The 26,010-nt window shown below is 42.2% G+C and overlaps 1 protein-coding gene across 4 annotated transcripts in view; it reads left to right on the top strand.

The window, feature by feature from the left end:
- The window catches only part of GRIA3 (glutamate ionotropic receptor AMPA type subunit 3), a 216,799-nt gene extending 191,084 nt beyond the window's left edge, over positions 1 to 25,715 (top strand). The window contains exons 14-16 of one of the 4 annotated variants that reach the window (XM_006270988.4): positions 20,397 to 20,511; positions 23,014 to 23,261; positions 25,321 to 25,715. In XM_006270988.4, coding sequence (XP_006271050.2) covers positions 20,397 to 20,511; positions 23,014 to 23,259 — 361 coding nt within the window. In that variant the 3' untranslated portion in view covers positions 23,260 to 23,261; positions 25,321 to 25,715. Of the gene's footprint in view, positions 1 to 2,515; positions 6,463 to 20,396; positions 20,512 to 23,013; positions 23,262 to 25,320 lie in introns of those variants that run through there. The other 3 variants (XM_019487777.2, XM_019487778.2, XM_019487779.2) reach the window with 3 other exon arrangements.
- The last annotated feature ends 295 nt before the right edge of the window (positions 25,716 to 26,010 follow it).

The following is a 26,010-nucleotide window of genomic DNA, read 5'->3' as shown; positions in this document are numbered from 1 at the left end:
ATCAGTATTGAGTGTGAGATTCAAAGATCAGTCATTTCATGGGACAATACCTGCTCTCTTGTTGAGATCCTAAATTCTGATGTGCTGTGTGCTTGCCTTTTGTATTTCCCCCATTGTCACAGCCCTGACCCCTCAAAGCACCCGGTGAGAGTCGCATTTCTTTTAACAGTTTACTCACGTGCCAGTTGAATCGGCCACGTTCAATAAACCAAGAAATTGTTCCATGATCATTAACTTGCCATCTTTTACCTTAGTTACGGTGTTTGCAGTTACAAATCTAACAATCGGTGTTCTTCTTTATTACTTTCTTTTGGTACAGACAGGCATAATAGAGCAATACTTGACAGGCTTCAAGCTAGAAATAATTTCCTTCTTGATCGCATTCCCAAGAATGTGAATAATTTTGTTCTAAATATTTTTGTCCGGGTATTGATCACAAATTCCTGGTGGTTCACTGGAGTCGTTCTATGACAAAAGTCACGTTTCCCTGGAAACTCCACAAATTTCATAGATGTTAGATGTTAGTGTTAGGGTCGGAAGGGACCTCAATAGATCATTGAGTCTGACCCCCTTCTGTTTGGGGATAAACCTCACAGCAAAATAGTCTATATATATGCACCTGCTTCAATCAAAAATCTTTTACAATTAATTCTGTCAGGGAATTAATCTGGCATTGGTTTTCACTGTTAATTATATGATTCTGTTTGAATCCACCTTCTAAGTCTTACACATGATAGCTGTTCATCTGATCTCTTCATTTCTCACGTTTTGCTCGGATACATGTTATGTTTTTCCAGTCTCAAACGCCATTCGTGGCTAAGGCAAAATCTCAGTTCAGCATCCTGTAGCAGAAGAAACACCACACGGAAGCAGTTGATGTGAAAGAGAGAAGTCAATCTTGTTTAATGCACTCTCCATTTTGAAAGCGGGCATGAAAACAGAAAGCTGAAAATTTTCTCCTGTTGCTTCACAAAGAAGAGTCCTTACAATTTGTTTGCCCAGGCCCAGCGTTCGCAAGCAAAAGGCAAACATTTATACTGAGTTTCTTCAGAAGAAGAAACAAAGTTGTTTTTTTAATGTTAAATTTATTGTCAGAAATAGTAACACTGACACTGAGGTTGGATAAAAATTCATGACTTGAAGAAGATTTTGCTGCATCAGTTGGAAGGGAAAGCTAAGGACTTCCAAAAAGCCAAGTACAAAATGACTCACCCAGACAGAAAACGCTGCCTGTTGTCTGTGTTGTCTGACAGCAAGTTCCACAACATTGCCAATCTGCCAATTTTAACGAGGAACAATTATAGCTGGCAAGTGAGAAATGTTTCATAGTTGCGAAGCCGCTTTCTTGCTGTCCCTGCCTTCTCACTAGGTTAGGAAGCCGCCTACCTCTCCTGCCCTTACAGCGGACCCGACTCCCATCCCATTCTCCATCCTCATCTTGGCATTTTACAATTATCTACATTATTTTTATGCCAGATTCTTAGCATTTCATCAAAGTAGTACATAAAAACGATCTTTTCCTTCTCAAATTCAACACTGTTTCTGTAAATAGTAAACTCACAAGATGGGGGATGCTTTACAAGCTTCTCTAAGGAGCCTGTCTAGTAAGCCCAGAATGGAAGTGTCCCACAGATTCTAACTAGCGCAGGAACTAACGGGCATTAACGCAGTCACAACCACCAAGGAGCCAACGGCATGACAGGGGAGGACTCCAGTGCGATGAATATTGATCCCCACTAATCCATTTGCTTTGGCATAGTGTCTGTTCTGATGAGAGCAGCCATTATGCTGCTAACGCAAGTGTTTAAAAAATAACAATAAACTCCATTTTTGTAGGTTTTCTTTTGATGTTTTTCTTGATTAGAACAAAATGCAAACACAGTAGGCCAGAATTCATTCCTGGTGCAACTCTACTCAAAAAAGTAGAGTTACACTAGGGATGAATTAGGCCAAATATGTTGTGAAGTGATCGTTGCAATTGATTCATGCTTTGTATTAGTGTGACTATAACAGCAACACAGCAAGGCCTGTGTGGAAGACTTGTGATGTGTTGTAAGATATATTAAAATCTTCTTTTCCCTTGACATTACACTGCTCGGACTGAACTTTGAGATCCTCAGATAACACTATTGGCGATACTGGATACAGTATTGTCTTGGCTCTTTGTCCATTCCAGTGGAGCAACTGAGGACAAAGATGGAGTCAAGGATGCAGATTTTACTTATAGGTGAGCTCAACACACAAAATAAAGATTAGATATGGATCTAAACTCTTCCAAAAGTAAGGAGTCTGCTGCTGGTTTTGCCTCTGCCCAGGAGACAAAAGAGAGTAGGGGTCCAGCAGCACTTGGTTTTGGATCTGAATTTTTCTAAAGTTTGAAGGAGTTGAGATCTCAAGTTTTGGTTCAGGCTCATCTCTACTTTTGATGAAAATATATGTTTATTTGCTTACAGCGCATGTCAAGAGGAGAAGATAAACAGTCTTTTCAAAACTGTTCTTTTTGTTTTCTTTAAAGGGAATGATATTTAGGGCAAAGTAAAAGCTGTGGCCTCAAGGAACAGATGGAAGCTACATCATGGAAGGAGATGTGTGCGCCGTTGTCTTATGATGTTATTTTACGGACTGTACTTACTCAGGATACTCTATCAGCTAAGCTAATGGAATTGATCTGTCAGCTTACGGGGTGGAGTCCCAGGCTTTGGGATATCAATGTCCTGAGTTTGTATTCAGCTTCTTCCTCCCCAGATGTTAGCGTGTGCATGTGTGTGGGTGTAGTGTATATAGGTTTAAATCATTACAGATCCATGGCATCGGCATCTTAGATTGAACTTCTGTGACGCCTCGATGCTGGTTTATGCTCAAGATTTGGGGTGAGTATGTGACCCCTTTGCTTGCATATCTATATACTGCTTCCAATTGCTGGACTATAAATAATCTATTCACACAGGAAAATCCCTTTCATAGCTTGCCTCTCTTCCTCCCTTTAGTTCACCAAGTAATTTATGGTTGTTTTAGATCATGATGCCTCCTCCTGATATTGTTCTTTTATTTCTATTGTGAGGCTAGCAGATACCCAGTGACTGTAAATTCTGTGATTTCCAAGGATCTTGAGTCATGCAACTGAGAAAAAATGAATGCAAAATTGACGTGCTATGGAGTTTTTCTTTCTATTACGGTCCATCAAACAAACTGTGCAACATTTATCATTGTTGCATCCAAAACCAGATGTTCCAGTTGTAATTTAAGACCACAGAGATTATAGTTCTAGTCTGAAATAATTATAGAAAACCAGATCTTCAGCTGGTGTAAATTTCCTGCCTCTATCGAAGTCAATTAGCAACAGCTATGGCAATTAGCGGAAGCCTAAAGATCTGACCCACGAAGTCATGGAAGCTACAAATATTCTACTGAGTAAGAGTCTTACCAATTCCAGCAATGCTCATTTACTCAGTGAGACTAAATGGAGGGCTTGCCACATCCATATGTGATTTATATGTGATAGTATGCATAAGCTGATGTAACTGTTGCTGACATGCTGGCTGCATGTCATCATTCATTCACTTAGCTTTCTTAAATGAACATGAATTTAATCTCACCCATAGCGAATCATGGCAAAATTGTACAGCATATTGTATTCAGAAACTATTGCTTGATTGAGCCGAGTTCTTATTTGTGTGACAACGTAGGGTAGTAGTATTTAGGAAATCTTCCTAAAATGTGTTATTAAATGGTTCCAGTTTGGGGTTCCATGATTTTATTATACAACCATTTCCCTCAGAGATAAACTAAGTCTAAAGAAGGAACAAATTTGCAAGATATAATATAGATGAAGGTAGCAGGATGAGAGGCTAAGTTAAATTTACCATTCAGTTGAATAAGAACAATTTTCGGCAAAGACATAATTCTGTAGTTCAAGTGCTGGCAGATTTTGGTTGTTTCCTTGCCTTGATAGTAACATTCTGTGACACTTAATACTTCAGTAAATTGTTTGTGTGAATTCAGTCCCCAAGCAGATTTCATATGCGCAGAATCTCTGCTAATTATTTGACTGAATTTCTTTGTTGGTAATGAATTACTTTTTTAAGCTAATATATTTTTAGAAACACATTCCAAGTCATGAACGATACCATGCTATTTAATTTTCAAGGCTATTTTTATTTTAGAATTAACTCTGTAACCATTTTGCATATATTGTCTTCTGTGATGTATCCTATACATTTGAGAGCAGAATTTTGCTATGAGCAGAATGATTCTGTTCCCCTTCTCTCATCTGCTTCTCTCGGGGTACAATGTACTATTATATTCATTGCATTTTTAATACCAGTATATTTTTAAGAAAAAATTTGTTATGAGTTATTTGAAATTGTCCTTTATAGCTAAGAAACCCCACTGGCAAATGTCTGAAGCCTGGCAGAGAGACAATTTTTTTCAAATACGGCCTTGTAAAAAACAGCCATGAAACAATTCATTTGTGCGATTTGCATGAAAATAGTGTTTATCAACGTGTATTTACATGTTCATCTAGTGCATGCTATAAGCAGGGGCTATGCATAAAGATGGAAATGGGCTAAAATGGTAGATCAGAACTAATCATAGTAGCACTGAGCTAATCTGCAGGTATGTCTTAGCAAGTGAAAATTGCTGGTTTTTTGCAAATTACTGAGCAGTGTTTTTAAAAGGAAGATACCAAAAATGATTTCGTGCATTCATTTGACAAATACTGTTTCATAGCATATTATTAAATGATGTTGTAGCCTATTTTGTAACAATAATGAAACCTTCGTAATAGGACTGTGTGAAGCTTTGGTCCCTGATTCAATTCAGCAGAGATTTGGCCCAACTCTGCATACCTTGAGGTACCAGGCGGCTCGCGAATGTTGAGATGTTGGGGTGGATGAAGCGTCCCATAAAAGCATGGGGGGGCTTCCCAGTGTGCTCGGCAGCAGACCCGGAAGTGGACCAGAAGCACTTTTGGTCCACTTCTGGGTCTGCCGAGGAGTGCATGGGGCATCCCCCCACGCCCCTCCCCGGTTCGTCAACTGGTGCCTCCTGGTTCTGGGGGGTCCAAGCCAGGGGGGCCAATCACTGAGCCAGGAGGGCATGCCCTCCCTCCCCCCCCCCGGCCCCACACGCTCAGCGGTGGGCCTGGAAGTACTTCTGGTCCACTTCCGGGTTCACCGCCGAGCACACGGGAGGGCCCCTGCACTCCTGTGGGACGCTCCATCCACCCCACCATCACAGCATTCACAAGCTGCGCCTGGCACCTTGAGGTATGTAGAAAACACATTTAAAGCCGTGTCTATGACCGAATCACTAATTCGCCAAATCAGCATCGAATCTTCAGATTCGGATTCAACCGAATCGAATCAGGGACAGTGATCCAAATCAACTAATCAAATCACTGTCCCTGGTTTGGGCTGAATCTGAATCCAAATCAAATACGGCCCGTTTTCCACACCCCTGTTTCATAACAGGAGGCTTCATTACAGCACTCCAGTCTGCCCAATAAGTTTGTAGGAGATTCATAGGTATGCAAATTAGCAAGGACCCTAACTCAGGAATTCGAAGGGAGGGTTTCTGAAAAATGTATTATACAGTTGGTGGAACAGCTTTTAGACGTGGGGCTTGCACTTAAGAAACAGGTGGAAAAGACGAACTATTTGGAAATACTCAACATGGGATCAAGTTTGCCACTGTTCCTCACTGGTCTCTTTCTTGGTAAGTGGTCCTCTCAAAGAAGCCACCTCGGGGAAACACGATTTTTTCTTTTTTTAAAGGAACTTTTTTTTTTGCTTTGAAACAACCCTATTTGTTCATACCCAAGGCAGATGCCCACATTCATCCGGGTGCATTCTCTGTGATCTGCCTCAGCTACCAAAGTTGGGGGCAACCGTGGCTTTACAGAGCCAACCCGGCTATCCCAGAACGTTCTCTGCAGCCCTCAGACCAGGCAGCACCAAACTGAAGGCTAATGATGATCCAGAAGGTAGGAGCCTCTGAAAAAGCTATTACAAGGAGGAAAAAGAAACCCCTGGACATGGAAAAGGAGATGTATGTATAGACAAGCAAGAGAGAGAGACAATGAGGAGGCTAGCTGGAATATGAGGTAAGGCAAGGTTTTTGCATACGTCCATTCATAGCCATGGTCACACAGATTAGAAAAGGTCAAAGAAAGGAAGGGAGCAGGGGAAAATCCTCATACAAGAAAATCTGTCAGGTGGTTTTCGTTACAGTATAAACATACCACCTTCCACGTACAGCTTCCCCAGCAGCAGTCAGATGTAAAGATTTGAGCACTATCATTAGCATTCACAGCTCCTGCTCCTGCCACATCAGTGCATTTCAATCCTGGGCGTTGTTATAAATGAATTAAAATGACTCATAACTGCTCTCATTTCCTAATCCAATATGCATGTATTATTGCATTAGTACTTGACACTACTATTAAATATTGAATTATGATCCTGTTAGTGTAAAGTTTAATGTTTGAGCTACATTTATGAAACAAATGAATAAACTTTCAGAGAGCAAGTTGCTGCTGTCAGACGCAGACTACAGGCTTTCAGAAAAGAGTCTGGAGATGGGCGGTATCAGATGGTAACACATCTGGTTCTGCAAAGGTGTGGGCAGGAGTCTAATATACCAACATGCACACCTCCATAGAGCCAGATGTGTTATCATCTGAAGCTGCAGGTATCTGCACACATCTTCCACGTTACGCAAAAACATAGCTCTATTTACTACGTGGTTTAAAAAATTAAGCCGATTTGCAGCCAGGGAGAAAACCTACAGACACTGCAACAGAGACGCAAATGTGACTCTCACATAAAAACAAAATGAGAAATCTTTTGAACCACCCAGGAGAGCACTAATTACAGGGAAAGAATTAATGAAAAATGTGGCAGAATTCCTTTTGTTGCAAAGCCTAAGCCTGCAGCTACCAACTACATAAAAATAATCAAAGAAACCTTCCCCCAGTAGACAATTTGGATGTGTTACAAAAAGGTCATATCAAAAACACCACTGGTTGCCTTCTGCAAAGCTGCTTATTTACACAAACTCATTGTCAGAGCTAAACTAAAGTCGACTATGCTAATCTAGGAGTTTTTATTGTCATTGGAAGAGCTGTCATTGAAAGAGATGCAACCCTTATAAATATCCGCTTCTCATTTCCATATATTCACTACAGCAGGTATGACAACATTTTCTAGTCGCTAATGCTGTTGCAGGCAGGAACGGCAGCAGAAAATAGCATTGAATGTGCTAACTCACAAACTTGGTTTCTGTCGTCACATGTTACTGTACAGAAGCAGTATGTAGGCAAAAGATACAGAGACTTCAATTAAGGAGTTACAAATGAAGAGTCAGCTGCCATTAATGGAAAAGTTGTTCAGCTACTGATCAAGCATTTAGCATCAGGAGCTTCAGACCATCCACTATGAAAATGTTCTTTTTTGAATAGATATCAAGGCCGGAACAACTTGAGAAAGGAGAACATTTCTGGATTTGCTGTTTGAAGACAGTGTCTACTGAAGGATTTAAAGTTGAGGTTAATGCCTCTATCTACTCACCACACATTTCTGCCGCAGTAGGAATTCTGGGCATGTGCCAACAAACCCACAGTGCATTTGTTGCCTAAATTAGTGTTTTCTTTTAGAAACTCAGTTCCACGGCTCTCTCGGAAGAGGAAACCTTGAAGGAACAAGGTGGCATAGAGAAACCCGCAACTAAGAAGCCTAGCTTTTGGTTTCTATATTTAAAGGTCCTTTGTATTTTTTAAAGTGTATAATTATTGGTTCTAACCTCTACATCTCTACAGTATTGCAAAACTGAAATGGAAATGCTGTATGTTGTTTATTAAATTAGGTTAGAAATAAGATTGGACCTAAGATCTGAAGCAGTAACACAACTATGGCAGAGCATTGATTCCAGAACTTAATTTCCTGTGATTTTGACATGAAAATTAAATGCTTGATTATAAAATATAAAAGATAATTTACTGAAGACTAACTGGTAATAAATATGAATCCATCTCCTCATTATTTGTGGCATGCTGGCATTGGACTCCCCAGTCATGAGCTAGGGCCTATACAAATGCGGGATGAAAAATAGACAATACTTTTTACATGTTAAGAGCTTGGCAATTTCCATCATATGTTTTACCTGCTTGTCATGCATGCACGAATCAGCATGAGCCTTATGAAGAGGAAGGCTTGGATATGAACTGCATGTATTACCCATGTGATTCTTATCCTTTACAGGGATCTTGAGAAACAAAACATGCACCGTTCCAGGTGCCCACAGCATCTTCCTATCCAGAAGGAACGTGTGATACTGTTTTCACTACAGTGGCATATGTTGAGTTTTTAATATCTCCCACTATGTAATTACACAAATAGGTCTCACGTGTTACCCATGTATTATTTCTGGATGCTTTATAAGATGGAACTTATACAGCAAATGTTGCTAAACCGATAGTGTCATGATGGGCAATTTCTTGCAATAGACTATGAAAGTTTCTGATTTAGGGAAGGCCTCAGCCGTCGGACAGTACATTTACCCTAAGGGTTTGTAGCCAGTCATGATTATTTCAAGAAAAAGATTTGACAAAAATCCATGTAATAGTTACAGAACAGCCTGCGATTTATAGAGCTTGAGGGGCTAAAGTGCCTTGTTTGATTTAGACTTGTCTTTAGCCTCCAGTAATGCCATCCTAAAAATACTGTAGAATATGGCATTTCTTCTAAGATTATTTCTATCTTTCTATTTTAAAGACATGAAGATGGTAAGTAGGTATATTTGTATGGCATCCTACCCAGCTTAACAGAGCATTCAATATTGATTACAACAAACTTTCTTAAATTTCCTTTGCTGTAGTGCGTCAAGCATTAAATTTGAGGTTGGGTTTGTGGTGTTGGTGTTTGTTTAATTGTTTGGTTCTTGATGCCTCAGATGATAGTGTGCAGACTGAAAGGCCGCATAAATTATCATATGCTCTTTTTAACCTTGTATCACAATAGGACATATGATAGATTTGATATAAATTGCATGTTTCGTTTGCTTTTTTTTTCTTGGGAGGGGGGGTTAACATTTGTCGGTGGAGCGGCATACTGGTTTGGAGTATTTCTTTCTCCCCAGAAATATTTCAGATCCATTGACTACATATTAAAGGTAACATTTTCAAAAGCATACTGAACTGTCTTAATCGAGTGGGAGTTTTACCAGTGACACTAGCGATTTTGAAAAATTCACTTTGAAAAATGTTGAGACTTCTTGAGTTAGAGAAGAGCATGTGATTCTTTATTTCCTCTTCCTTTATTTTGGCAAGAAAAGGTGGATGGTGGAACTCCCTAACCTGAGCAGTCATTTAAATCTTAAACACTTTGATACTGCAATTTTGTTACTTGGTCTGTGTTGCCATTAGCAACCATGATGGTATGTCAGCAACCAAATTTGGCATTGGGTCGTAAGGAATAAATGAGTCAGAAACTGACAAGGTTAAAGTGCTCTAAGACTCATCAGTTCCTTGGCGTTGAGAGATATTACAAATAAGAGAGATTTAAAATAAAACGAAAATACAGTCCCTTTCCAAGGTAGTGGTAGCACATAAGTGAATCAGATGCTGTAAGTAAACTCTATTATATAGCTGTTGATGACAGTTTACCTGTGTTTGTGTCTCTGGGAGTAACAGAGGAGGAGCAAGACCCTTGCCCCTTCAGTCTGTTGCTTGATAATGCATTGCATTTAGACCTGTTTTTGGCAAGAAAGTTATTCATGAATCTTATTGGCTATATTTTGATGTCCACTTCATTTAAACTTCAGTGCTTGAGATTATCCAGTAAACCACCCCCCCCCCACATACCCAGCTGTTTTGTGTTGCTCTTAGTCACAAACCCCGCTTAATCCCTCAGTTAAACCAGACGTACAGCTGCTGAAGATTGTAATCTGGTGTGAGGCAGACAGATCTCACTGGTTAATCTGGCTCAGTGCATTTGCCTACCCTGTGGAGTCCTCCGATAGCCATGTAGGTGCACTGGTAACAAGCCCTGGTGCTGTGACTGTGCATGCCCCTAGGACTCTGATTATGCACCTGATTGCTCTGTAATATTGGTCACACTGTTCAAAATGCTGGGACTATTCCAGTAACTAGCTCAGCACTAGCACTAGCTCAGGTTTCACATTACGGGAGCTACTGAAATATGTATGTGATGGAGTTTTGTCCTGTGCATCACAGTCAGAGTTGTTGCAAAGGAAAACGCTAGTGCTGGGCACGTGCCTCACACACATTTGGGGCAGGCTTCGATGTGTTTTATGACTCCAAGACTGTTCCCTTCCTCAGCATTTGAGAGGAAGTGAATTTTTCAATGTCCAGCCCTGCCAGCTGGAGCCCAGATGGGCAAGGTTTGTAGATCTTTGGCAAGCCATTTAAAAGAACAACAACAACCAGAGCTCTGTATGCCCAGGAACCAGCCAAGGGGCTGCATGTGTATTATAAGCACTGCTCTGTGTAAGGTGCCAGGTCAAGGAGAATTGAGACCTATTTAAGCTCTTGACACGATGTTCTCTTTTCTCCAACCTCTTCTGATGGTTTGATTATACTTCAGTTTTGGCATCTTACTATACAGCAGCCCTGGAGAATCCTATTCATCCAGGATATATATTATATACTGCATGTATGGCAAGTAGATTTGTGTGTAATAGCTGATGAGTTTTTCAGTGTTAAAGTCAAAATTGTGGGTCTGCTAGTACTGGATATAAGACTTCTGACAGACAGAGTTTAAGGCACTACGGGATCTAAGCCATGATCCCAACAATCATGGCTCCTGTCATGCCACACATGCATGGCAGGACATATGAATTTGTGTTCAGAGATTAGATCCCTAGCATGCATCTGGCCATGCATGTGTGGCAGGATGAGAGGCATGATTGTTGGGATGACAGCTTAGATCCCATGGTGCCTTAACCTCAATGTCTGTCAGAGGCCATAATCAAACCAGGAGAGGTTGGAGAAAAGAGAACATCATATCAAGAACTGAAATGGGTCTCAAATCTCAAGTCATTTTAAGGCTTGTCAGATCCTGATGCTCATCTAAGTGTCAGAATCCAGCATGGGGCAGCCCAGGGCCTGGAGCAAAGTTGTCTTGGCAGCCTGATCCCAGGTGCCCTGTGCACTGCGGACGTTAAAATCCCATGTGCTGCTCTGAGCTCTCCCTACACTGACTTGGTTTGATTATAATGCTATTTTGGCATCTTAGTATGCAGTCACCCTGGAAAGTTCTATTAATCCAGAATATGTATATGTATATGCATATGTACATGTAATTAGGGCTGTGCGAAATGGCACCGTTCCATTTTGACCTGAGTTTCTAGGTTTTGACGGAACAGCATTAAATTTTCAAATTTCATTTCAATTCGAAACCGCTGTTCTGTTTTGTTTCATCAAAACAGTGACACTGTTTTGACGTTTCCCCATATGCTATAATGGGGAAGCTCGAAACAGCCTCTCTCATCCAGCAGGCAGATGGGGGCCCGCAACCCAGGGAGGACTGCAGGGGCTGTCCAGTCATCCTGGGGCTGCAGGCCCCCATCTGCCTGCCAGATGAGGGAGGGAAGCCGGGTGCTGCTGCTTGGGACCAGGGAGCTAGGGAAGGGGCTGCGGAGCTGCTGGGAGCGCAGCTCTGGTTCTCCCCTGTCTTCCACCACCTGGAATATATACACACACACACTGCATGTGAGACAAGTAGTTTTGTGTGTAGTAGCTGATGACTTTTTCAGGGTTAAAGCCAGAATTGTGGGTATGCTGGATCCTGACACTCGGCTGAGCATCAGGATCTGCCATCGGCTAGCCCCAAACTGTCACACATTCAACTTAAGGCCTGATAAAAAAAAAAAAAAGGAACCAGATAGTTGTTACACATTATATGTAGGATAACTTTGTGGCTCGTTAACTTATTATCACAACTTAAATTGACTTTAGCTTTTGGCCAGGTTACAATTTAAGGCACAATTAACCTGTTAATTGCATCTTAAATATAACACGTATCTGGGGCCTAAGTCTCTCACACACAAAAAATCCTTCTACTCTAGATGCTCTTGCTACAAATGCATTTCAGGCATGATTTATGCTAACTCCCCTTTACTCCAGGGCACGGATAAGCAACCACTGGCACAGGTGCCAGAGTGTGGCGCACACAGGCATTTTGCTTGGCACCCATGCCTCCAGGAGGGAAGTGGGGAAGAGGCCAGGTCTGTGCTGCCACAACAAGGATTGGACCCCCCGTGGCTCCCGTGCAATCTTCTGTGGCATACCAACATCTTATGAGTCGAGGTTGCAGGTGTTTTGGGCAGCCTGCTGAAAACCATTGCCTACCCCTGCTCCAGAGCCTTTTACTCTGCAGGGGCTACAATGCAAATGAAAACATTGTAACATCCCTACTCTGCTGCACCTCCAGTGACCTACCATGTCCTCGTTTTTCCCCACGTGGGCAAACTGGCCTGTTTGTGAGGAACTAGAGAGCATACATCTTGGGCTTTGAGAGAGAAACATCTCTCCCCTGAGCTACATGGGGGAAAAAATCCTTTCTATGCTATTTGGTAGGTGAGGAAACTGGATATGTTGGGTGCTGTCCTCAATATCTGACGGACGTTTCCGTTTTAAAAATAGCAAGACAGTTTTATATTGCTGTATCTATGACTGCATATTCCCCCCACTCCCATCCAAAACCCCTCTTTCTACAAAGCCCCGTGCCACTGCCTTGCAGCCCCTCTCCAGGACATTTTTACCGTTCCCACACCCATGCTCAGATTCCCTCCACCGCCCAGCCCCCTGCACCCATCCACCAGTCTGAGTTGAGAAGGGAGCTCTGCTTCCCAGCGGGTCTCAGCTCCGCCACAGAGTCTGAAGAAGGGATGCAGACACCCCTGTAAACTTGTTTCTATTATCCCCTGCCTCTAGCTGTGTGCATGATGGTAGAGAGGAAGTCTCCAAGGCCATTGAAGATTCGTGGCAGGCATCACTGTTGTTCTGTTGGTGCTACCTACAAGTTTTTTGGAGTGTTTTTTTTTTTTTAAGATGCATGGGTGCAGTAGTGATGCCGACTGTCTTGCAGAGAACAGTAGCACCATGCTGAGAAAGTGCCATGTAGCATCTTTATTCAAACTTGCACTCAGATAATAAACCCAGTAACACTGAATGAAAGACAAATTTCAGTTCACAGTTTGCAACTGGGGAAAGCCGCCAACTTGGCATTTGCGTAGCTCAGTTTTTTAAGAGGTACCACCGTTTGTCCATATACTGCTCTGCCATCCCTGCACTGTTTAGATTGCAAGGAAGGGAAATGATTAGTGTCGTAATGAGTCTTAATTGTTAGGCCTTTCCTTTTCAATTGCCTTTTCGGAACGATTGCTCAGAATTAATTTACAATATTTACATACAATGTTTCATTGAGTTTGAGGGGAACAATATGCTATCTGCATATTTGTTTAGTTGTGACTGCAAATAATAAACATTGCTGTGGTATTGCCTATAATTAGCATATTATCAGCCTGTCTGACACCAGTTAGCAGCTGAGAAAGCCATGAAGATTAGAGGTGGAATTTCCAAGAGGTCCTACATGATTTATGCTCCTAAATCACCCATGTGTGTTTAAAAAAACTACCCATTGTGCCCAGCTGTATGTTGCACTTGAATTTTTTTGGCACAAGCATGTTGTAATGCCCCAGATTTTTAATCTCACCACTAGAAAAGCTTTCTGCCCGCCCCACCCCCTCCCACCCCAGCAGCGCTTCTAAAGCAGAGCACTAGAAAGTATGAACTCACGTGCATCTTGATGATCTGACCCCACCTCAAGTTGACTGACTTTCCTCCTGGAAAAAGTGCTATTGGTCTCGTTGGCAGGACCACCTGACAGAAATAAAGGAGGAATGGGATATTACAAACTTCTTCTGCAACTGGTTCAAATACACTGACCCTTCAGAGCCTTTAACTCCATTTCTAAGTGGACCTTTCAGATCTAGATTTAGAGATTGAATACCTCATTAGGAGAAGACCAAAGAGTGCTAACAACTGAAAGTCTTGAAGAGCACAGGTGAAGAAGGTGTTGTCTGAGGATTCAGAAGGCTACGCTAGGGAGCATATGATTATTACAGACTAACGTGAGCACAGACTCCGTGATAAATGTGCAAGGAACACCTGAGCATCAGAAGAAGATGCAAAATCTTTGGCAAGATCTGGGAACTGGACTAAGATGCAGTCATGACTGAGTCAGCTAAGATGACTGCTTGAATCATTAGCGCATAAACACACCAAAAAATACCAGCCTTCATGATTTTATGTGGAGTTTAGCCACAGTGAATGGACTTCTTTCACCTCCTTCTATTGTATCAGAATCTCAGACTTCTCTTAAGTATCTCTTCCTTATGGTTGTATATAAAAGCTTGAAAATGAATCCTGAATGCTTCAGAAGGCAAGCAAAAGGAACCCACAGGATAGGAAAAAACAAGGCACTCTCATAATTTGATGGGCGTCTGACTCACAATTTTTAAGTGTTTGGCATTGACAGTACTGGAGTCGTCTGGTTTTCAAGGAAATTAAACTGACACAACCAGATCCATGTTAAAGAACCCACAGCAAGTGGGTTAATTGAAAAATACAGATGATATTGTGTGAATTAGACTGCATATATCATTCCCCTAGCTACAACGCTTACTCAGAGCTAAGCACCAGATGTGGAGACTCTTAGTCTGTTTTAAACTGTGCAGTAAAATAAAAAGTCTTGCATGATCATAGCCTTGTTAAGTACTAACTTCAGACAACAATAAAATGCATTGATGGCCAGTAAAAACGCTCTGCACTGTAAGTTTCTGAAGTCGTTACTGAGCGCACCAAGGCCATGTGGGACAATGTTAAACAATGACACCCAAAGCATCAAGCTTAAGGTCCCCTGGGATGCACAGCGAAACTTCTGGAGCCTCCTAGCTTTAGCTGGGCTTGAAACTTCGTAAGCAAGAAATAACAAGATCCGATCACAAGTTAGCACCATCTAAGGGAAAACAGCCAGAATCAAGTAAGAAAGTAGCAAGGAATTTAGAGAATATGCCATGTAACACCAACAAGAGAGTAACAGTGACTTCATTAAAAAGCAGCTAGAAAGCATAATGTTCCCAAAAACCCTCTTCTCGAGCACCACTTTCAATGATCTGTCCATCTCGGAGCATCTGCAGCTGTGAGAAACAGCAGCTCTCTACTGTTCCCATGGCTACTGAACACGCTCTCAGAACCGGGAACTTATAACGATGGATAAATTAAAGGAGGAGGAAACTTGGTCCTTCTTCCCACCCCCTGACTTCTGTAGACAAAGGAGCAAAAATAGTTAAAGCAAAATAACTCCATGGAAGTTTTTTCAGTGGTTTACAATGAAAAGGAATATGACAGCCTATATTAAAAACCATAGTTTAGGCAAACGCCCATCTGTTTAGGAAAGATAATTTTCATTTACGTTTTTGGAACTTGTATGTGCATAATTAAACGCAATCTTGGCTTTAAAAAAAAAAGAAGCCCTAATTAGCATGTTAAGCCATCCTCATTTCCCAATACTGTATGATGTTATGAAAGCTAATCTATAATATATTGGATGTTATGGAAATTTGTACTCTGCATGGGCTTTATAAGTTCATGCACATTTAAAAATAGCATTTGGAATGGGGGGATAATTTCACTTTAAATATCTGCAGGATGGCCTGGAAAGTGTTTTTAACTGTTTCTCTATTGTTCTTTTATTCTCAACTGCACAGTACTTCTGAGAATGGAAAGATATGTTGCTAAAATTCCCTCCAGATTGGATTTTTTTATGGAAAGCTTAAAATTATAGAGCTGCATTCTGAGCAATAAGCCACAATAGGTTTCTGCTGGGGCTTGCCATAGGTGAGAGAGATACCCAGCTTTCAGTATTGTGCCTCACACTAGCCTGAATAACCACTTGTCACAGTTTAGTTTATATTGCTTCTCCTGGGTCCATGTTATAATGTAGCATGCTAGGAAGATGCAAGTGCATCACCATCACGTGAGTGCTTGCTAGGATGAGCTTTAGGGAGTTTAAATAGACTTCTACCATTTGTGCAATGCAGGTATTTCTAGCATTTGTCCTTGTTTGAATATTCCAGATATGAAGCTGTCATTTCTCGTGCACGGTTCATTTGCAACATTTGTCAGTGGCTTCTATTTCCTTGTTCACTCTTGATTCACGAGCACAAACCTTACATGTCTTGTAATGCTGTACATACAGTGATGCAAAACGGTAGCCACGATAAGTCTGACTTTCTAATTCCATCAGCTGCTGGTTGAGGGGCTTCATAATTGCTCTGCCCAGGCTCCAATAGCAAACGTGTCATCTCTCTTGGGACTCATCACTGCAATGCAGCACTTGTCTCCAGCTGGGAAAATATAAGCTTCCTGGATTGATAGTTAATTAGATTACAGCGGCTGCTAAAGAATAGCAATTTTAAAAATTAAATATTGGAAAGCATCGAAGCTGGATGTGCAAAGTGCCTGCAAAACACAGGGGGCTGTGCTGCCTCTGTCTGGCTAGAAGGGGAAGCATAGAGAGATCTCTACTGCCTGATGGCCACTGGCATTAATCTTGAGGAACATATGGTTTAGCTGGCACGTGTTGATATGCGAAGGGAAGATTGTTTTGTTCCAGTGTCATTGGCACAGGGTGGCAAGAGAGATTGTTTCTTCAAAGCTCCTTTGTACAAGTTTCTTAACAGCTATCCTAACCGCAGCAAGTGCAAGTCCAGTGGTGCTGATGACAGTGTGTTTTGGTTAGTTTTCTCTGGAAGTTTAAAAGCATGTTTGGGTTATTTGCTTTGGAAAAAAAACACTTCCCTCCATTTCCAGGTTTGTTGGCACTTGCTGGCTTGCAGGGTTACAGACCAGGAGTAAGTGAATGGATAATGTATTTCTTTATCTGAACTATGGGGGTGGTTGCTGTGAAGGACCATATACTTGTATGTGCAAACCAGAGCAAGGGCTACTGTTGTGCTGCGAGGTGTTCTGTGCCAGTGTAAGGGCAGCTTCATCAACGTGGTTTTCGGGAGTCCTTGTCCACCTGTCTGTGTGGGAGTGGAGGCCAGCTTCTGGCCCACCTCTTGCTCCTTTTACAGCAGACTACAACCCTGGGGAAACAGCAATGCTCTTTGTGAGCCCTTCTCATTCCCACTGCACCCTGACTGAAGACTAGACAGATTTCAAGCCCCGGGCACAGAGACAAGCTCAGTCTTGAAGACAGAGTGCACAGGGCCAGAGCCACAGCTGAGGGTATGACTGCTTAATACAGTGCTTCACAGCTGAGAGCAGTACTGCTGTGTGCCCACCCACTTGGACTCATTAAAACTGAGAAACAAGAGCTAATTAACCTGGGTGTGTTGCTTTGCTCGTGCAGCCATCCTGATTCTGGAACCTAAGATAATATCTGTATCCAGTACTAAATGGGGCTGGATATACACTATACATCTAGAATCAGCACAGGTATCTCTACATTGCAGTGAAATGAAGTATGCATTTGTAGTTGCCACGCTGCCACAAAATCCCAAACGACATCCTCAGTCTGATGCTGCCTGACCCTGGAGGCCTCACTTCTCAGCAGCAGAGTTTTCCTGGGCAGACGTGGGCTCCCATCGCTCCTTAGTGGGACTCAGGTCTGTCCTCTGCCCGGCTTAAAGCCATACCAGCTATGCTATAGAGTCAAGATCATTTTTCCTCTCTGCCTCTGGCCCAATGAATAGATGAATAGTTCATGCCAAGTGTAAAGAGCTAGGACAAGAAGGCATGAAACTGTTCCTTCTTCCTACCACAGAATACCTTGCAGCCTGCTGGGTACAGCATACTCAGGGGAGCTCTGGGTTCAGATCCACCTCTGGCCAAGAAGGCAGGAGAACCCAGATCTCTGATATGGTCTGCAAGTACCCTCATATTTTTTTTATACCCGTTTATATCTCCTCCTCACTTTCATGCTAAAGCTGCTTTTTCTTGCTGTTGGTCAGCCCAACTTTCTCAGCAATGTGCAGCTTCAGCCTTGTTGAAAATAAAAACATTGGAGTGATTTAGCTCAAGGCCTATTTGAAAATGGATTGAGCTGAGTAACCTGATTAAGCTGAAATCAATGTATGCTAGATCTAAATCAATTTTACCTTGTCCATGTAAGGGCCTGCACTAGTTTAACTAAATTGATTTCCAAAGTTGATTTTAATTAAACTCAGCTATAGACAAAGTCTTTCTACGGACTAACCATCAGGTGAGTTTCTTCCATCTACTGGTAGGAGATTCTGTAGCAATAAGGGAGCTCTCATACAGTCTTCTACTGAGAAGTCCCGCTATCTTCTCCCTACCATGTCAGTGGGAATAGTCCTCCATATTTTGCTCGGGCAGATCTGAGTGGCTGCAGTGAGCAAGATCATGCTGCAGCGAGCGCACCTGGGTGTCGATCTCACCCTGCGGACACAGGCACAATGCTGACTTTACTCCACAACAGCAATACACGGCTGCTGGGGTGGAAATGGCCTGTCAGAACAAGTCCATGTGTGGACCGAGTGAGTTAACTAGGATTCCTTTTCTAAGGATGGGACCTTATGGGAAGGCAGACAGGAGAACATGGGCACCAGGTAGCTACACAAATTGCCTTGCGATTTTGGCATGGGTATAAGAAAATCTGTGGGCTCTTTGGTTTGAATTGCCCGTCAGCACTCCTCCTAATACCATGCAGCAGCTGAGACCCATACTAAGCCAGGAGGGGGGAAACCCCCTCTTTCTTAGCAGCAGCAGACCTGTCCCCAGCATCCTGTGGGGTGTTCCTAGGCCTTGCACCAAGCAGCAGAGATTCTCAAAGTGCCCATTTTCTACCCCTCGCTCATAAGACCAAAGGTAATTGCAGAGTCTCTCATTCCACAAACAGCCAAAAGACACCCATGCATGGCCCATTTGCTTCTGCCATGTAAATCTGACTCACCTCCTTGCACAATGCCAGAGGTGGGCAGGCAGGGAGAGGGGCACGGCGCTTTGCAATGAGTCCAGGCTAAGCTCTGGGGGCAAACGGTTTTGCCCCAGAGGAGGCAGAGCTGTGCTTCTAAATCTCCTTCCACCTCAACCTATGGTGCTGCAATTGGATATGACCAGTTCCTTCCTTCCTAAAGCATATCCTAAAAGATACAGGGCATAGGTTTAGCCCAGCCATTTTCCTCTCTGTGGAGGAAAGGCAAAGAAAAAGTTTCTCCCTGCTGTTCAGCAGAAACATATAAAAGAAAACAGAAAAAAGAGAAAATTTCCGTTCTCCAGCCATCAACATTAAAAGCTGGTGGTTTGACCCAGTGTTTCCATGTGGACCAAGTCATGATGGCGTTGTATTATCGTCTCCTATTTCGTGAAAATATCGAGATGTTGCACTTCAGCAGCATCTACGTTAGAAAGAAGGGCTAGTGCTCGCCCTCCCGCATGCCTTGCCTTTTCGATATACCGACTAGGCTGTGCTGCGCAGTATGCAGAACTTAGTGGCTCTGAGTCAAGAATGTTTCATTATTGGAGCTTTTGCAGAGGAAGGGAAAGGTGCTGGGTTGTTTGGTTTGGTTCAATGCACTCAAAATGTCATGGTTCAACGTAAAATGTTCCAGAGATTGGGGAAACCTTCTGAAATTTGTCATGGACAAGATGCCATGAAATCTGGGAAAATTCCCCCACCTCCACTGCTGTGATGTTTCTGTTTCACCTGCTTCAGACTGCGCATACGTACGCTGGAGTCCTCAGTGCTGCAAACAGCTCTTTGCTGGTGAAAAAGCCACCTGAGAAAAGAGCAAAAATAGAATTTCCTCTGTAGTACCCCGAACAAGGATCACAGGCAAATGGAGAGGATTTTGCACTGCTGTGCATTCGAATTTTTGCTGTAGCTGAATTTGAGCGTATACAATTTCTTTGTGGATAGATTTGATTCTCAAATGCCATCAAAATATTCAGATGCTGGAAAACCATGCTTACCCCTACTGGTTGAAAATTGTGCTTAGCCTCTGTTAGTACAATACAGCGTCCTGTTGGATCAAACCTTTCAAACTGCTTGTAAAGCTACTGTGAGCTGCCTAACAAGTCTAACAAGAAGGGAAATTGGAATTACGTTGTTGATGTTATCTTCATTTAACAGTGTGTGCCGATTACTCAAAGCGATATGGGCAGGACCTGGTAATATAGTGTTGCTCTAGCATTAACTTAAGGGGATGATCCAGTTGCCTGCAGTATAATTACTTTGTGGCCAGGAACCCTGCTTTATCGCTTTGTATAGTTTTAAAGTAGTTTAAAGCTTGAATAACATAAAATAACATAATATAATGTTATTTATGTTATTTCCCACGTGAAGAACTCCTGTAAACCTTGCAGTATTGAAACTCAGTGAACAAGGCATCTTAGACAAGCTGAAAAACAAATGGTGGTACGATAAGGGTGAATGTGGAGCCAAGGACTCCGGAAGTAAGGTCAGTCGCTGAAGGTCTTTTTGTACTGATTAGACATCACATTTTGACCCACTGTTTGTTTATACAAAATGACTTTCCAAAGTTAACATTTACATTGTGAAGGTTCAAGGAAAAGAATAGAAAAAAAAATAATGAAAGATCAGAACATGACAGCATTTTTCTCTTACAGTATCAAAGTCTTTAGTTGTAAGTACTTGGATATTTTGCTGGAAAGAAAATATAGAGAACAGACACACACACTTCAAACCTGGTATCTCCATTTAAATGCCAAGTTTTATTACAGTCAATGTATTATTTAGTCCAACATTTTTTTTAATTATTATTATTATTATTGAGTTTTATAGAGTATGTAAAGTTTGATTTCAAATTGTAGCTTAAATTGGTTTCAGAAATAGCCTCAGGCTTGGTAAGGGTGGATGTTTTTAGGAAAGACATCTCACTGATAAGCATGAACCCCCTTTTTTCCCAGCCATCCCCAAACAAGTTTAAAAATTTCTGCTTGAGTTTTTAACAATGATCTAATATCATGGTCCTCTTGGTAGCTCGTTCCATAAATCTTGGACATTCGTTTTTATTGTACGTTGAACCATTTTGCTACTGTATTGCTACGAATGTAGCCCAAATGTTGTTGCTCTTGGGGAATTCGAACACAGTGCATACTCGGAGTATGCGATTGGCACAGCTCATTGGTTAGCGTAACCAAACTGTACAGAAAAGCTCTACTGAAGAGGGCCAGACACTTTGGGTGAACCTGCAGCTGTTTCTTGTGCAGATTCCCATAGACTTCAGTGGAAGCTCTGGGTGGGGATCTGACCCATCATTTATCCATTTCCTATTTATTAGGGAGGAAATATTTTACTTGCTCCATTCAGTAAGAAGACAAAAGGATTAGTTCATGCTTACAGTGCCATGGAGGAAGCGAGGTGCCAAAGGAGCCCTAATGATTAAAGAGTGGATTTTCAAAAACCACCAAGGGGAGATCATCAGCCCACTCCTATTAAATACCCATGGGGGTTAAGTGCTTAATGCTGGTGCCTTTGCAAATCTCCCCCCTTTTTATTGCATGGTTCAAAGTCTGGAGGTCATCTCTTGACACCACTGAAGTCAACAGTAACAGTGACTGGTTTCAGTGGAACTGGAATTTGCTCTCTTCGGATGCGACTTTGCAGCTACGTGCATGTCGGGATCAGTGAGGACACGAACGCACACCAGTTGCCAAATTAGGCTCCGTCTATTTGAAACAAACAAATTACAGATAGTTCAAATGAATTATCGTTAGTTAAAAGAACAGGTAGTTTTCACAACTGCATTTATCCAAAGTGCCTGTACTTTCCTCAGGCTGTGCCAATCCTAGTTTTACAGACATAGGGGATGTCCTTAGAGAATTTTGGTAAAACTAAGTACATCTAACCAAGTACATCTAACTGTACTTCTTGACAACTAAGTGTCTTCAGCAAGTGCAAAGACTTGTTGCAGATTGGTCTGGCACCTGACTTAAGAGCAGCCAGTTAGTGTTAGTGATCTTTGTGCTACAACTTCGGCAAGTGTGTCCGAATAGTTAGGAACCAATGTGGCAAGCAATCCAATTCAGCTGCAAAATGGTTACGGTTCTGTTGACTGATTCCAGAACCCTACTTTTTTTTTTAGATGAAAACCTTTTTTCCATGTTTGTCATGCCCTGACAGGATGACCTAGACAGCGATTTTAATTAGGATTAGTATTATTATTTCTTTGATTCGGTAGCCCTATCTCTGTCTGTAACAGAAAGTGCTAGTTTAGACAGGGATCCACAGCCTGACCTGAAAGTAACTGACCATCTTCCTCAATTACTTTTGTTGTTAAATACAAAATAGATAAGGTTAGCAACACCTACAGTTATTTTCTCTACATTCACCAAGAACAAATGCCTGCTGGCGGGCTTGAAGGGGTTTTTTGGGGGGTGGGATTGTTTGGTTTTCAGGGGGGCAGGGGAGGGGTCAGGGAATTTCCAGAAGGCCGTAAAAAAATTAATGTATTATTGGAATTCCCCATATGGGAAAGCAATGGCTGTATAAAATAAGAGATGCCCTGGCAGGGAGCCTTTTGCTTGCTACCAGCGATGCTTAGCAGTAGAGAGGTTTGGTGAGTGAAATCCAAACCCTATTGAAGCCAATGGCAAAACTCAGCTTCACTAACTGAACAGAATGAGACAGAACAGTAACTTTGCTGAGAAACCCTAGTTTTAGTATTTCTGTCTCTCTTGGACAGAGCTGAAACTAACACAGATACATGAGCTCCAGTATGTAAAAGTAACTAGGGAAGAGTATATTCTTGATATTCTGACCTGGGATCTCTGGACTGGTTTGATGTGTGGGCACAGGGAGTCTGGAGTCACAAATAAGAGAGTTATTTCTATGTTGACTTACTCTAAGAAGACAAACTGTAGGACTGATTGCAAAATAACTTGTAATCGTTTGTCTCTTTTGCCACAGCAAAACTAATCAAGTGGTTCATTTCTCTTAGGACAAGACAAGCGCTCTGAGCCTGAGCAATGTTGCTGGGGTTTTCTATATTCTTGTTGGAGGTCTTGGTCTCGCCATGATGGTTGCTTTGATAGAGTTTTGTTACAAGTCTCGGGCAGAATCCAAACGAATGAAACTCACAAAGAACACACAAAACTTTAAACCTGCTCCGGCAACCAATACCCAGAATTACGCTACGTACAGAGAAGGCTACAACGTGTATGGAACAGAAAGTGTTAAAATCTAGGGGTACGATTAAGGTCTACTCATCTAATTCATTCATTTCCCTTGTATGAATACCCTTTTTCCATTTCAGTAATATGTTGGAACTGTTATATGTATCGGTGGGAAATAATTACAGGGTTTTTTGTACTACGTGCTAGCAACCCACTCTTTTTCCCCCCCCATAATTCACAAGCTGTAGCTGGGATTTAATTTTGTTTCTTAATCAAGTAGCCTGTCTCTATAATGATGATGCCAGCATCGATGCTAAAGTGAATGACTCCTGTATTTGAACTGTCAGTGCTTCCAAAACTTTTTTTCATCCCTTTAAGTGATAACTGTCATCCAGAATTCTTTTCTCCTTTCTTGTTACATTGACCCCCTTATTTTTTAAGAGGCTGTGCTCAGCTCAGGTAAGTACTAGTAGGAAATCTTGGTAATATTTTATGTCCTTTTGATCAAAGAGTCACCAAGTATCAAAAATGCTACAATAGCAGCGTGTCTATGCAAGATGTTTACTGCACAGTAGACTAATGAACTGTGCAGTAAATGTCTCGGCGTCTACATGTAGGCCCCTATTATGGTGGAGTAAACTAATATAAAAAATTCTTCAGCAGCACACATGTAGACAGTATCCCAGCTAGCTGGGGCATGAGGGTGCTTCAGTACAGGGGCTAACCCCACACCTTGTGTCCCAGCCAGCCTCTCCGCAGCACGTTGATCGGGGGGGAGCATCCCCGGGCTGGCAGGCTAAGCCCCAGGCCTCTGCCAGCTGGGGCTGCTGCGACCCAGCTCCACGTGCTGAGGTCGTGGGTGCATGTGCAAATGTGCACCTGAGAGCAATAAACCCCAGTGTGATAAGCACCAGAGTTTATTGTGGTACATTAATAGGCACGTGTAGACATACCCTAGATGAAGCTAATTTCTTAGGCATGAAGCAGTAGAAATGAATGACTAAAGGCCTCTCTAGAAGTTATTCCAACCAAGTATTTCACAGATTCCACCTTTATGCTGACAGAAATCAAAGGATTTCCAGCCTTCAGATAAACTTTGTTGTTACGAGTAATAAGAGGCGATTAGCAGTCATGATAATTACCACAAGTCTAGCCAGGGGTTGGCAACCTACAGCCAATGGGCTAGATCTAGCCTGTGAAGAGCATGGATCTTGCCTCTGAAGGGCTGATTTGGTGTGCCGGGACCTCGCTGAAGTGATAACTTAAGGGAGCCAGGTTACAGTGGTGATTTAAAGGGGCAGCTAGTTAAAGCCTCATGCTTTGAGCTGGGGCTGGTGAATTTGTTGTCCCCTTCTGGTATTTGCCCTGGCTTTCAACAGCACTCAGTAAGTGGAGGGGCCACACAGCAGAGAAGGGATCAGGGCAGCAGGGGTGGATATCGGCTTCCCACGGCAGTGGCCGGATTGCAAGCACCCAACCTGCCACTCTAAAAGGTTGCCCATGCCTGGTCTATAGGAGTAGCTAAATCTCTTGAGTCTACACAACGGGAGCTCCCTTCCTGCTTCCACTAAGGTGAGTGGGACCTTTTCTACTGACATCAGCAGAGAAATGGTCTCCTCTGCCCTGGACTGGTGGTCTTTCCAGAACTTCCTGCCTCTGGCCAGATAAGAAATAGCACAAGAACTGTCCAGCTTGTGGCACTTCAGTGCTTCCACTTATGGCCAGAAGCAGAAAAAAAGGTGAGTAGAAAAAAGGGCAAAGGATTTCCAGAGAAGCTATCTAGATGGCTGCAATATTTCAGAGGTTCAATCTAGCTTTTAATGAGCAGGAAATATTCATACTGTAAAAGCACCCACAGGGCACATTTAATATTGGGGTGACATTGTGTTGGGCACTTTGCAAATGTAAAGAAGAGAAAATCCACATACTATGAAGGACTTAATATGTAAAGCTTTGGATGACTCATTCCAGTTAGCCCTTTCTTTGTCCAAACAAATCCACCCGTATAATCAAATAAACAGGGCTGGAAAGGACTCCTAAAGGCAATCGAAATCAGGCCCCCCACCCCCCCAACATACAGTGATCTCCTCTCATAGGAAGGGAACTGAAACATTTGTTTTCTTATTATATAGATCCTCACTTATGACAGCACGCAAGAGGAGAAGCAGTTGAGATTGTGGCTACTTCATGGATCCTGACCACCTGAGCCAGTTTTACTCTCTCCTAGGTGTCAGGCATGACACATATTGATGATGGTGCAATGAACTTTTTTTTTTCCTTCAGTGCCTTATGGAAGACTCTGAGACTCACAACAATGCAAACCATCACTGAAATATTCTTGCTTTGCTTGAAAACAAAAAACAAAACAAAAGAACTGGTAACTAGACAAAATACTAGTATGTGAACAAATATACTTGTAAAAAAATCAGTTCAACAAAAGCCATTCTTTGATACCACTGCACAGTATATGAACTTACGTCCTCAAACCAGAATAAAGGTCAGTTTTCATCGTCTGCCCTGTTCCTGATCTAAAGCCTCAGACGTCCACTGCTTGTGAACACAGACCAGCCTGTCGCTACTTCTGTGATCGACTGTCGAGATGCTTTGGGTACTTCTTAAAAGGGTGGTGTGATTTTTTTTTCTAGCCACTTTAAATTCTCTAGCTCATTTGGTAAAACACGTATATCAGTAAAAGGTGAATGTAACACACATCCAAAAAGAAAATGTGCTGGAAAAAAAAAAAGATGAAGTCAGTGATTATGCATCTGTAAGTCCAAAAGAAAATGATTTGTGGAACTGCAGATCTTGCTTCCAGATCAGTA

The sequence above is a fragment of the Alligator mississippiensis genome, chromosome 8 (assembly GCF_030867095.1).
Source record: "Alligator mississippiensis isolate rAllMis1 chromosome 8, rAllMis1, whole genome shotgun sequence".
In the NCBI taxonomy this organism is placed as follows: domain Eukaryota; kingdom Metazoa; phylum Chordata; order Crocodylia; family Alligatoridae; genus Alligator; species Alligator mississippiensis.
The sequence above is the reverse complement of the archived record's forward strand: the minus strand, read 5'-3'. Positions and strand labels throughout refer to the sequence as shown.